This window comes from Neoarthrinium moseri (genome assembly GCF_022829205.1).
Source record: "Neoarthrinium moseri strain CBS 164.80 chromosome Unknown scaffold52_Wmoseri_CBS_16480, whole genome shotgun sequence".
Lineage (NCBI taxonomy): Eukaryota > Fungi > Ascomycota > Sordariomycetes > Amphisphaeriales > Apiosporaceae > Neoarthrinium > Neoarthrinium moseri.
The window spans coordinates 94609-107538 of NW_026055166.1; the positions used below are offsets into that span (position 1 = coordinate 94609).

A 12930-nucleotide genomic window follows, 5' to 3' on the forward strand; every position below is an offset into this window, starting at 1 on the left:
AGAGGCAGAACATTGCGTTTGAGATTATTCTCCATGATCTATATGATAACTAGCTGCATCGTTTCGGGAAGTACGTAACAGACTGTGTTTTGAAAGGAGAAAAAAGCCTTCGAATAACTCACCTTCATAATTATCACAGAAACGAAATCTGCAACATTGTAGCAGGTGATAATCAGAGGATGAAGTAGGGTAATCAGTAATATTGCATATGCCCGCCTTGACACCCTTGTTGCCTCAGCAATCCTGAAGACTGATTTGATTGATGTCCAAGGCCGTTGCGTCATGGGGAATGTGCAATAGGTCGCGGGTAGAACAGAGGTCCTCGTGGAGTGCTGAGTCAGTCAAATTATGGTTGCATCCGCTCAGTTCGGGTGCTCTTGATTCTACTGTAGTCTCCAAATGCAACACTCGAAACAAAGGTTACGCCTTCCAAGATTAAGGAGGTTCCAGCAGTGTCACTAGAGTACGGTCCTGCCTCGCCTGGACCGCCTTCTTTGTTCGAGCATAACAAAGATGACCATAACACATCCTTCACTTTGTATTTCACCACTTTGCATTTCGTGACATCCCCAATGGAACAAAAGGGAGGGATCGTAATACAGACCCTAGCGATCCAAGCACTATGGCACGTCGAACAGGTCGTACAGTGGCCGGGAAGACCGCATGGGAACACAGGAGAAAACGAAGTCTTATATCACGACAGAGAGGCGACAACGGACGTACAAAAGAGGTTAATGCTATAGTAACAACGCCTGATTGCAAGAAAAACCCCAGCCGATGTAGTTACGTCCAAAGCTCGTCAAACGTTTACCAGTTGGCTTCACTCCATACCGGAGCCAGCCGTTGATATTGACAAGGCCTTCGCTCCCTCTTGCCACACACCATCGAGTGTGGTCAGCTCACAGCAGACTCTCAACACGGGCCTAAGCAGGATGGGGCCATCTAGGCAACAGTCCAATAGTGTGCATTCTTCAACCTACCGCCAGAAAGCTCTATTCAGCAACGGTTTTAAATTTCCCTTATTCGAAGAAAACCTGCCATCAGATATAAGCGCTCATTTGGAACGGATTAGGGATCAGAGTAGATCTTCTGGAATTGCGTTGGCAGATGCCAAAGCCATCTCAGAGGAATTACAAGTGCTTTGCGCCCGCGGCGAAGAGACTAGGGCTGAATCATTCGTGCGTGAGCTCCTAGGAAAGACATTACTTCCTTTAGGCTCGCCAGTTTTGCACAGAGTACAGGAGGCACACATGACCCTTCATCATGTTCCGGGAAAGCCTCGTGCCGGTGTAATAGCGCAACCAAGGCCTGATGTGCTTTACGGCTACTCGGGGCTCGGCGCTGAGGTGGAGGCTTTTTCAGAAGCACAAGTCGAAACTCATGCAAAATGCTATGAAGGAGCCATGGAAGGGCCAGCTGCGACTACAAGAGATACTCGACTACCTTTTCTTTTGGCAGATTTCAAGTGTACCTGGGGGAACAGTCTACATGTGGCCAAGAATCAGTGCGTAGGAGCGCTTGGAGCGTCGTTGAATGCTGTGGCACGTCTGAATGATATGCTCAAGAGCAGCAATCGAGCCCAAGTGGTGGAGGAATTCGTCTACGGGATGATTGCCAACGAGGAGGATGCCAGGCTCCATGTTGCGTGGAAAGAAGGACCGACTGAATAGAGAGTTCAGGAGGTGGAGAGATTCAATTTGCTTCGACCGGAGGAATTCATCAAACTCCAAAAGCAGATTCTCAACATTCTTGACTGGGGAAGCAAAGATCGCCTGGACCAAGCCAGGAACGCCTTGAACTCACTCGGTGATGGAGAACCTGATGACCGAGACAACACAACTGAAGAGAAAACACCACGTTCCGTCGCTAGAGACCCCAAAAGAAAGCTCACAGTTGATCATGGAGGCAGTGATGGGGAAGAAAGCCAGCCATCCCTACTACAATCGACCGGTTTGGCGAGGAGAAAAGGCCATGTCAGGAAAGCCAGGAGAACTAAGACGGACTGAGCCTTGCCGTGCAAAACTGGCCATGTCCGGTCGAAATCGGGTTAAGTCGTATATAATCTGGTTGTGGCTATCAAGCTGGCTTGGTAGCTGTTACGAACTATATATTCACATGTTACATAGGTATATGCAACCAAGCCACCCAGTCTTGGATTATTGAGAGACCAGTTGATTCTAAAGCTTACCTTGAACGGGCCTCACTGAAAGGTAGAAGTGAAATACTAAATGACCACCACTGCATGCCGACGGCAATGTACTAGTCTCGCATTCGATTCATCGTCGAGGTCAATTTCCCCTGTGAATGTCTCCTGCAGGTCCAGGCACTGCATCATCTAGTTATTGAGTAGTCGTCATAGGCAGACCATCTATATGGTTTCTGACTGACGACTGCTGCGCCATGTGGTGAGCAAATATGCGGCCAAAGACAACTAATAAGCGATATCTGGACCCGGGCTGTTGGAAGTTAGTCTCGTGGCGCCCACTGCCAGGTCCTACTGTGTACTGTGTCAAGTACCCGGAGAAGCGGGGACTTGGCGTTGAGAGTCGGACGTCGGGCATATCGAGAAGCATGTCCACCAGACCGGCCGTGATGCATCCTCAGATGCAGAATGCTGCAGGGCCGCTCTCTCGAGTTGTCTGCAACGAACGTCATTCGTCGAACGATGCAGGACCAGATCAAGGCGCGAAACGTTCGATGAGGTGCAAGGGGTGGAGCTCGGGATGGCTGAATGCGAATACGCCGGGCCCCTGATTGGCCGGCGTGGGAGACCCCTATTGTTCTTTAGCATTGTTCAATCAGAAGCCGCCATCAACAAATTTCCAATCGTCCCCCAAGCGTGCAAACCGCCTCCGCCGCGACCATTATTTAAAACCCCCTCCTCGACCTCAACCCGACCCGACCCTTCGACGCTCATTTTCGGGGTTCACGCGCTGCCGAGTCCTATCGCCTGTGGTTCTGCCGTCTTCTCTCGCCGCCATGGGTCTTTTCGAAGAGATCGCTGGGCCCGCCGCCCAGCGCCTGTCTCAGCTCTCGACCGCATCGCAAGTCGGCGTGATCGCGGGCTCCCTCCTCTTTCTCGCCATCTTTGTACACATCGCAAAGCAGGTCCTGTTCAAGAACCCGAATGAGCCCCCCATGGTCTTCTCCTGGTTCCCCGTCGTGGGCAGCACCATCACCTACGGCATGGACCCTCCGCGCTTCTTCCAGGAGAACCGGGCCAAGTACGGCGACATCTTCACCTTCATCCTGCTCGGCAAGAAGACCACCGTCTACGTCGGCACCCAGGGCAACGACTTCATCCTGAACGGAAAGCTCAAGGACGTCAGCGCCGAGGACATCTACTCTGTCCTGACAACTCCGGTCTTTGGCAAGGACGTGGTTTACGACTGCCCCAACTCCAAGCTGATGGAGCAGAAGAAGGTTTGTCGCCTGTCATGCTCCTGCGTCGCCATCACTTCTAACCAGTCCCATCGCAGTTCATGAAGATCGCCCTCACCACCCAGGCCTTCCAGTCCTACGTTCCCATTATCGCCGACGAGGTCACATCGTACTTCAAGAAGAACGCCGACTTCAAGGGCAACTCGGGCATTGTCGACATCCCGTCCAAGATGGCCCAGCTCACCATTTTCACGGCCTCGCACTCTCTCCAGGGCAAGGAAATTCGCAACAAGTTTGACGAGTCCTTGGCCGATCTGTACCATGACTTGGACATGGGATTCAGCGCCATCAACTTCATGCTTCACTGGGCACCCCTCCCCTGGAACAACAAGCGTGATCATGCGCAACAGACTATTGCCAAGATCTACATGGACACCATCAAGGAGCGACGTGCCGCGGGCAAGAGCGACAGCCAGGATATGATGTGGCACCTGATGAACTCGGAGTACAAGGGTGGCGTCAGGGTTCCCGATCACGAGATTGCCCATATGATGATTGCCCTGCTCATGGCCGGCCAGCACTCTTCGTCCTCTACCAGCTCCTGGATCATGCTTCGCCTGGCATCCCGCCCTGACATTATGGAAGATCTGTACCGCGAGCAGGTCGAAGCCCTGGGAGCTGACCTACCGCCATTGACCTACGAGGACCTCTCCAAGCTGCCCCTGAACCAGGCTATCATCAAGGAGACGCTGCGACTCAACGCCCCCATCCACTCAATCATGCGCGCAGTGAAGCAGCCCATGCCTGTCCCTGGTACCAAATACGTTATCCCTACCGACCATGTGCTCCTCGCAGCGGCTGGTGTCTCTGCGACTGACCCGCAGTACTTCCCCGAACCCGACTTGTGGGAGCCGCACCGATGGGAGAAGGACCACCCCCTTACCCCAAGACTTTCCAAGTCCGAGGCAGACGAGGAGGAGAAGATCGACTACGGATACGGCTTGGTCAGCAAGGGTGCTCAGTCGCCCTACCTGCCATTCGGCGCCGGAAGGCATCGATGCATCGGTGAGCAGTTCGCAAACGTGCAGCTGCAGACCATTGTGGCCATGGTGGTTCGCATGTTCAAGTTCCGCAACCCGGACGGCAGCAACACCGTCATCGGTACCGACTATGCCTCGCTGTTCTCCAGACCTCTGGAGCCCGCCAAGATCTACTGGGAGAAGAGAAACCCGTAGAGGGGCCGGGAAGACTTAATGACTACACTACACGCTTCCTGTATATACATTTAGCACATGAGACGACGCATATGAGCCGCTTCGATGCTAGCCTAGGGTATGCAAGGATAGATGCGGATGCCAGATTAGACTTTTACATACATAATTCTAATGATTTTCCAAGTTACGAAGGTCTTTCCATCAATGATGTGAGACATTGAAGATCTACGTAGACCTTATTTGCCAGTTTCTCCCCACATCCTAAAGCACAAGGCAAATGTGCCGAAACAACGGGAGTTGGAGACGCGCACTGTCGCAAAAGCTTAGCGGTGGTAACCCCTGCATGAATGACGCATGGGACATGCGGGAGCCCATGGATCGCGACTCCAATTCGCGACCTACCGCTCTGGAATTCACCATCGATGATGGAATCCCTGTATTGATACTGCGACTTCTTCCGCTTGACCTCCGTCAAAATAGCTGTGCATGACTTCCGCGCCCTGTTGATATGCTTACAATTACAACTTAACCGGTGGGCCCTCGCAAGCCAAGCAATATTTCTGATACTCGTGGCTCAAAACGCTTTGTACTTGATACTCACATATTGAGGTCGGGCAACACATCGCCATGTCGGCAGCAGATGTAATGGCCTCTCTCGGGCCCCTCATTCGCCTCTGGGGAGTCTCAACGGCGCAGTTGCCCTCGCCAACCGAGTCTGCCGATGAACTCGCCCCCTTCCTGATCTCAGTCCTTCAGGAAGCTGTCCCTTTTATCGACAGCGCAGCGCCCAAATCGTCCGGGCCCTCCTCTTCTACGCCAAGCACCAAACTATGGAAGCACAAGGGTGACAAGTCGTCCCCGGACTCGACCGCCAAGGTAGAGGTCTCGGAGCGCGTGGTGGGCGCCGGTGAGTTGGAGACAGTCATCAGCCGCAGCGGACTGGGCGACAAGAAGCCGGTCAACGAGACCTGGATGTGCCGGCGCAGCGTGCACGAGGACCGGGCGGCGCCGGGCACGGCCAGCTGGGCCGAGTTCGAGCGGTGCTTCCGCGACGAGCACGCCGAGGCCGAGGACGCCTTCACGCCCAACGTGGCGGCGACGCACGCGGCGCTCGTGTGGGACTGCGGCGGCGTCGAGGCGGCCGAGGCGGGCGAGACCTGGACCGGCTTCCAGCTCAAGGTCCAGGAGATGCGCCACCGCATCGGCAAGCCCCTCAAGGACCGCACGTTCCCCGTGCTGCAGATGACGGCCGCGGCCCGCGGCAAGAGCGAGTTCCTCGTCGTCAGCATCCCGGTCCCGGACTTTGGCACGGCCGAGGCCAGCCGCCTGGCCCGCGAGAAGGGCGCCCAGGTCGCGAGCTACGTCAGCGTGGAGCGCATCCGCAAGCTCGACGACGGCCGCATCGAGTGGCTCATGGCGACGGCAAGCGACGCCGGCGGCGTGCTGCCCATGTGGGTGCAGAACATGGCCATGCCCGGCGTGGTCTGGAAGGACGTGCCGCTGTTCCTCGGCTGGATCGCCAAGGAGAGGCAGCACAAGGATGTCGCAAAGGTTGGCCCACTGGGGAAGCGGGCAGGGGAACAACAAGCACCGCCGCCGCAGGCCACGACGGGCGATGACGCCAAGGCCGATGTTGAGGGCAGACCGGAGGTCACGACGGCCACGGAGACTCACAAGGCGCCTGCGGTATCCGAGCCAGCCGGCAGTGTCCCGCAGGGTTCCAGCGTGTCCTGATAAGAGAGAAGGCACACGTCTTGTTTTCTACCAGAAAGAGGGCCTGGTGATCATGGATTTGTCTGTGAAGGGAGTACATGCTGCTGAATTCCGTTGTTCGGGGGGCTATATATTGATACCAGTGCAGCACTTCTTTTTTTACTTGAGACGGGCTACGGGGGCGGTTGGAGTTCACAAGTCCAGCACTAATTTGAATAGTTGTGTATTCCCAAACGGCCTTTGGTGGAGAGGCCCGATGAGTAGTACTCTGCAGGTATACGCCAGGCATTCTCACATGATAGACGCTGATGTTACATCTGAAGCTGACTCACAGCTGCCCCCTTTGCACGAAGTCATAGTCATAGTCATAGTCATACCGAGAGCAGATTCGGTTCCCATTATTGAGACCTGCGCGAGTACGGAAAGTCTTTGTACATGCGATGCCAAGCGTCTAAGGACAAAGGAATCCATGGTACGCCTTAAATCGCAAGATGAAGATGCTCTGTCGAGTATACATGCACCAAGTTAGCACTATAGATTCTGTATGCGGGCTGGCTGGCAGCTGGCGGCGCTTCCTGGGTCGGAGGCCAGTTGTCGCCAGGGAAAAATAGTACGTGCCCCTCCTTCGGGGCGGGTGAGTCAATGCAGGCCGCCCGCCGGCGCCCGCTGCCCGCTGCCCGCTGCCCGCTAACCAACTGGGGTGGTGGTGACTCGACAAAAATTCGTTGCCCGCCGGCCAGCCAGACAGCACCGCTGGACCGCACACAAACGGACGAGCTGCAGACGAGGCCCGACTATAGTACATATACTGCAGCACCCCAAATGACCGGCCCCATCCCTTAGGTTTTCCCCTCCATACCCGCAAATACCGTCACGTTGTCTAGACCACTCCTCCGTGCACTCTGGGTGCGCAGGTCGCCATTCAGATCGAATCTTCACTTCACACGTGCTACAATGGCTACAAACAGTGGTCGTGGTAACCCCAGTACGTCCCGTCCCTCTGCCCTGCCCCTCCATCCCCGGGGGAACCCAGCTGCTGCATGTCCCAGTCTCCTACCCCGCCTGACCCAGATACCTGCTCTTGTCTATTGCTGCTGTGCTTGCTTGTGTGTGTGGATGTCTGTCTGTGTTCGTCCTCGTGCTGACTCCCCTGCCTCACAGTCGGCGCTGAGGAAGGCCCCAGCAAGGTCGGCGAGGGCGCCCCTCCGCCTCTTTCCAACGAGACCAAGAATGCCGTGGCTGCTGGACAGGCGACGGACCCTGTCCATGCCGGCGGCCAGGACTCGACCATGGCCGCCGCCGAGGCCAAGCCCAAGACGGCAAAGGAGTGTACGTTCTGCCATACGTGACCCCAGTCGGCCGTGGAAGACGCCAAGCTAAACCGTCGCGAAACAGTAGAGAGGGAGCGCAAGAAGGCCGAGAAGAACGCCAAGTTCGCTGAGAAGCAAAAGGCAAAGGCCGCCGCCGCAGCCCAGCCCGCCCAAGCTGCCGCCAAGCCCAAGAAGGAGAAGGCTCCCAAGCCCGTCGAGGAGCCGCTGCCCGAGTACGTCGAAGACACCCCCGTCGGCGAGAAGAAGCGCCTCAAGTCCCTCGACGACCCCCAGTTCAAGGCCTACAACCCCATCGCCGTCGAGAGCGCCTGGTACGAGTGGTGGGAGAAGGAGGGCTTCTTCAAGCCCGAGTTCAAGCCCGACGGCAAGGTCAAGGACGAGGGCTCGTTCGTCATCGTCATCCCGCCCCCCAACGTGACTGGCGCATTGCATATGGGCCACGCCCTCGGCAACTCGTTGCAGGATGTCATGATCAGATGGAACCGTATGCACGGCAAGACCACCCTCTGGCTTCCTGGCTGCGACCATGCTGGTATCGCCACGCAGAGTGTCGTCGAGAAGCGTCTCAAGAAGACGGAGAACAAGAGCCGCCACGACCTAGGCAGGAAAGACTTCATCGACCTCGTCTGGAAGTGGAAGGACGAGTATCACACCAAGATCAACAGAGCCCAGCGCAAGATGGGTGGATCGACCGACTGGAGCAGGGAGGCCTTCACCATGGACGAGAACCTCTCCGCGGCCGTCTCCGAGACCTTCGTCAAGCTCCACGAGGAGGGTATCATCTACAGAGCAAACCGCCTGGTCAACTGGAGTACTGAGCTCACCACTGCGCTGTCAAACCTCGAAGTCATCAACAAGGAGCTTCCTGGCCGCACCTTGATCGAGGTTCCGGGTTACAAGAGCAAGATTGAGTTTGGTATCATTGTGCACTTCAAGTATCCCATCGAGGGAAGCGAGGAGACCATCGAGGTCGCCACGACTCGTCCTGAGACCCTGCTGGGTGATACCGGTATTGCTGTCCACCCCGATGATGTGAGATACAAGCACCTTGTTGGAAAGAATGCGGTCCACCCCTTCATTCCGGGCAGACTCATGCCCATTGTCGCCGACACGTACGTTGACAAGGAGTTCGGTACCGGTGCCGTCAAGATTACCCCGGCGCACGACCCCAACGATTTTGCCCTTGGCCAGAGGCACAACCTCAAGTTCATCAACATCCTCACGGACAACGGTCTGATGAACGAGAACGCCGGACCTTACCAGGGGCAGAAGCGCTTTGATGTTCGCTACTCGATCCAGGAAGACCTTAAGGCAAAGGGACTCTACGTTGACAAGAAGGACAACCCCATGTCGGTCCCCATCTGTGAACGATCAGGAGACGTCATCGAGCCCCTGCTCAAGCCTCAGTGGTGGATGAGAATGAAGGAGCTGGCCGAGCCTGCCATTCAGGTCGTCAGGGATGGTCGCATCAAGATTAAGCCTGAGACTGCCGAGAGAAGTTACTACAGGTGGATGGAAAACATCAACGACTGGTGTCTGTCTCGCCAGCTGTGGTGGGGACACCAGTGTCCTGTCTACTTTGCCCAGGTTGAGGGCGAGACTGGCGACGAATCTGATGGCAAAATGTGGTTCTCAGGCCGCACCGAAGAAGAAGCTCGCGCCAAGGCCGAAAAGGCTTTACCCGGCAAGAAGTTCACGCTTAAGAGAGATGAGGATGTTCTTGACACATGGTTCAGCTCTGGTCTTTGGCCCTTCTCTACATTAGGCTGGCCCAAGAAGACCCCCGACCTTGCCAACCTGTACCCCACTTCTGTTCTCGAGACTGGATGGGATATTCTCTTCTTCTGGATCGCCAGAATGATCATGCTGGGACTAAAGATGGTGGGAGATGTCCCCTTCAAGGAGGTCTACTGCCATTCGCTGGTCCGAGACAGCGAGGGTCGCAAGATGAGCAAATCGCTCGGAAACGTTATCGACCCCTTGGACGTCATCCGGGGTATCCCTCTGGAGGCCCTCAACCAGCAGCTGTTGCTTGGAAACTTGAAAGACAGCGAGGTCGAGAAGGCAAAGAAATACCAGAAGACTGCTTTCCCCGACGGTATCCCCCAGTGCGGTGCTGATGCCCTTCGATTCTGCATGGTCAATTACACAACTGGAGGTGGAGATATCAACTTTGACATCAAGGTCATGCACTCCTACAGAAAGTTCTGTAACAAGATCTACCAGGCCACGAAGTTCGTCTTGGGCAAGCTAGAGAGCGGCTACGTCCCGCCCGCCTCGGGCAAGCCCACCGGAAAGGAGTCTCTGGCTGAGCAGTGGATTCTTCACAAGATGAACCAGGCTGTGAAGCAGGTCAACGAGGCAATCCCCAACCGGGAGTTCAGTGTGTCTACGAACATCATCTACACCTACTGGTATAATCAGCTCTGCGATGTTTTCATCGAGAACTCGAAGGCGCTCATCCAGGAGGGTGCTGAGGAGGAGAAGCGTTCCGCTGTTAACACCCTCTACACTGCACTTGACAATGCTTTGAAACTTATCCATCCTTTCATGCCATTCCTGACTGAGGAGCTGTGGCAGCGCCTTCCCCGCCGGACTGGCGATGAGACTCGTTCAATCATGATTGCCAAGTACCCTGTGTACGATCCGGAGCTGGACAACCCTGCTGCTGAGGCCGCATACGAGCTTGTCCTGGGTTCATCGAAGGGTATCCGATCGCTGATGGCGGAGTACGCCCTCAAGGACGAGGCTAAGGGTAAGTTTCGCCATCGGGAACTGTACGAGCCGATGCTAATATGATGTTTTAGTGTATGTCCAAACCTACGACGAGACAGCGCACAAGACTGCCGTTGAGCAGGTGCAGTCAATCAAGTCACTTAGCGGAAAGGGTGTTACTAGCATCGAAATCCTGTCTGGCTCTGACTCCCGGCCAGCCGGCTGCGTCGCCTACCCCGTGTCCAGCGCGGCAACCGTCTTCCTCCACGTCAAGGGCCGAGTCGACATTGACGGCGAGATCGACAAGGCGACCAAGAAACTGCAGAAGACCCGCGCGGCCATCCAGAAGGCAGAGAAGCTGCTGAACGACCCGGCGTACCAGCAGAAGGCCGACGCTGCCCTGCAGGAGAACGACCGCAAGCGGCTGGGCGATCTCGAGTCCGAGGCCAAGGGCTTCGAGGGTACCATCAAGCAGTTCGAGGGTCTGAAGCTGGAGTAGAGCACGGATGAGGAGAAGAAGGAGAACAATCTGGCGCGCTGGCTCTAGAACTCCTAGAACGCATGTAGACTAGAAATAAAAGGGGGGACGTAATCACGAGAACTCGAGGTCATTGAGTGTTTGCCAGTTGTGTGAAGAGTCGTCTTTCGCCAGGGGGTGTCACCATCCATGATGACATCTGATTTGTATTAGACCACCCTCTGCTATAATTGAGTGAACACATGTACTACACGCGGTAGAACGGTGCTGGCGGATGGGGCAATACCATGGTACTATATCATCATAATAATCATTGCCACATTGTTTGATACAAGTCTTCTCAGCAGGGCTTCTGAGGATGCCATACAAGCAACAAGCTGTATGTTAACAAATGTAGTGGTTTTGGCAACGAAGGAAACAGAATGCCGTGCCCGTGCCCTGCACGACGTCTATAGAAGGATGGTTCACCACGTTCTTACAGGTACAGATGTAAATAGTACTCGTGGTTGTTGCATCCCGTACTGCATTCTGCTTTTAGCTCCAGTAGCTAAGCGAATTACATGGACAACACCATCAGACCTCAGACGGTCAGGAGGCCATGCATCATTCATGCGATCAGAGTGTCACCGATGATACAGCAGTTGGCTTGGCTTGATCCGGTACTTTGTCTCCGGTGTCGCCAACAGGAGAATAGCATGCTGTCTTCCTCGAGACAACAATGAAGCAGAGTCATAACATGAATTATATATAGCATGATGGTCGCTTAGCTGAAGAGCAAGATAGGGTCAACTACAAGCTGCTATCATGAGGCTGAACCACTTGATGCTGCACGACAGCCAGATTAGGAAAGTTCTTCACTACCACCGCCATTGCTCTCATAGCCAACGGCCGTAAACTCATAAGTAAATGCGAGTGTTCTTACGACTAACACATAATTTTGGAGCTATTTCTAACCATTACAACAGGAGTCTCCGTATCAACAAGGTTGTGGTAAGAAGTTAACAGTTGAGTCAATGTACAGGGCCACGGGTATATTTGCACGTGTGCATATGTGGGCTCACCTACTGCCACTCTCTCGCCTTCTGCACATCTGCACATCATATCATTGCCACTATTACATACATACTGTGGATGGAGGGCACAGGCCGTCGGGCAACGGCGGACTGCAGTGTTTGCCCTTACTTGAGCCTCCCGACGCAATGGTAAATGGGGCCAGCAACTGGGCCGCTGGGGCGCATGCTGCAACGCCCTGGCGGTCCCTTTGACGGACATGCCCACCCTTTGCGCGGCTTCCTCTCACGGAACCGTACCCGAGCACTCGGCTGCCTGTGGCAAGAAGCCGAAGTGCTCGCTTGGGCAGGCCGCGAGATGTGTCACGGAAATTTTTCGTCCGCACTCGAGCCCAATCCTTGGGACATTGGGCGATCTCGCTGGCGGCACAGCAAGGTAGCAAGGCTGCCTTTTCTGCCGTCTATTCTTCCAGGACTGCACGCAGTTTCCAAACACCAGGGGCAGCAGAGCGGCCCAGATTGACCCGGGTGACCGGGCTCCCTGTCTCCCAAGAGCGCATGCTCAGGGGTTATTCGGACCGCTGTTCAGCTGGATGTCGGTTCGCCTCTCGCAAAGGAGACGAAAACGTCAGAAGGATGTTGATCCCAGGAAAATGTCTTCATATGACGATCCTGGGTCCCTCACTGTTTGAGCTATATAGTCCCCCTCGGTCACGGATTCATAGTGAGTTAGAACGGGCCCCACGATGGAGCCTCTCTCGAGGAGGGTTTTCTAACCCCAAAATAGGTGATGAACTTGGGCTAGCGCCTTGGAAATAAAGACTGTCACATTCGGGAACATGGAATGCAGACCAGAAGAAAACGTGCTGGCTCGCAAAAGCCGCCAGGGTCCCGAAAAGGTGCGAGAGCCCGCCAGCCTTGTGCCTTTCTGGCATTGGCAACCATGCATGCTAGGGAAGGTGGAGATCTGGAAGGAGCAAACTATTGTCGATCTTTGGAGATTTGACATCTCGAGTTGGTAACAAGGGGACAAGGAGTCTTTGATCTGGACCTGTACGGTGGTGATTTAACGTTAAGTGACAGACTAT

At 55.0% G+C, this 12930-nt stretch overlaps 3 protein-coding genes across 3 annotated transcripts; all 3 read left to right on the top strand.

The window, feature by feature from the left end:
- Positions 1–2979: 2979 nt before the first annotated feature.
- Positions 2980–4616, top strand: JN550_010284 (uncharacterized protein; the record flags this gene model as incomplete). The annotated part of the gene is made up of 2 exons (XM_049308521.1): positions 2980–3423; positions 3480–4616. The coding sequence occupies 2 exons, from the start codon at positions 2980–2982 to the stop codon at positions 4614–4616; spliced, it is 1581 nt and encodes a 526-aa protein (XP_049167713.1).
- A 606-nt stretch (positions 4617–5222) lies between these two features.
- Positions 5223–6329, top strand: JN550_010285 (uncharacterized protein; the record flags this gene model as incomplete). The annotated part of the gene is made up of 1 exon (XM_049308522.1): positions 5223–6329. The coding sequence occupies one exon, from the start codon at positions 5223–5225 to the stop codon at positions 6327–6329; it is 1107 nt and encodes a 368-aa protein (XP_049167714.1).
- Positions 6330–7262: 933 nt separating this feature from the next.
- On the top strand, positions 7263–10853 carry JN550_010286 (uncharacterized protein; the record flags this gene model as incomplete). Its single annotated transcript, XM_049308523.1, has 4 exons — positions 7263–7293; positions 7470–7637; positions 7704–10394; positions 10447–10853. The coding sequence occupies 4 exons, from the start codon at positions 7263–7265 to the stop codon at positions 10851–10853; spliced, it is 3297 nt and encodes a 1098-aa protein (XP_049167715.1).
- Positions 10854–12930: the final 2077 nt, after the last annotated feature.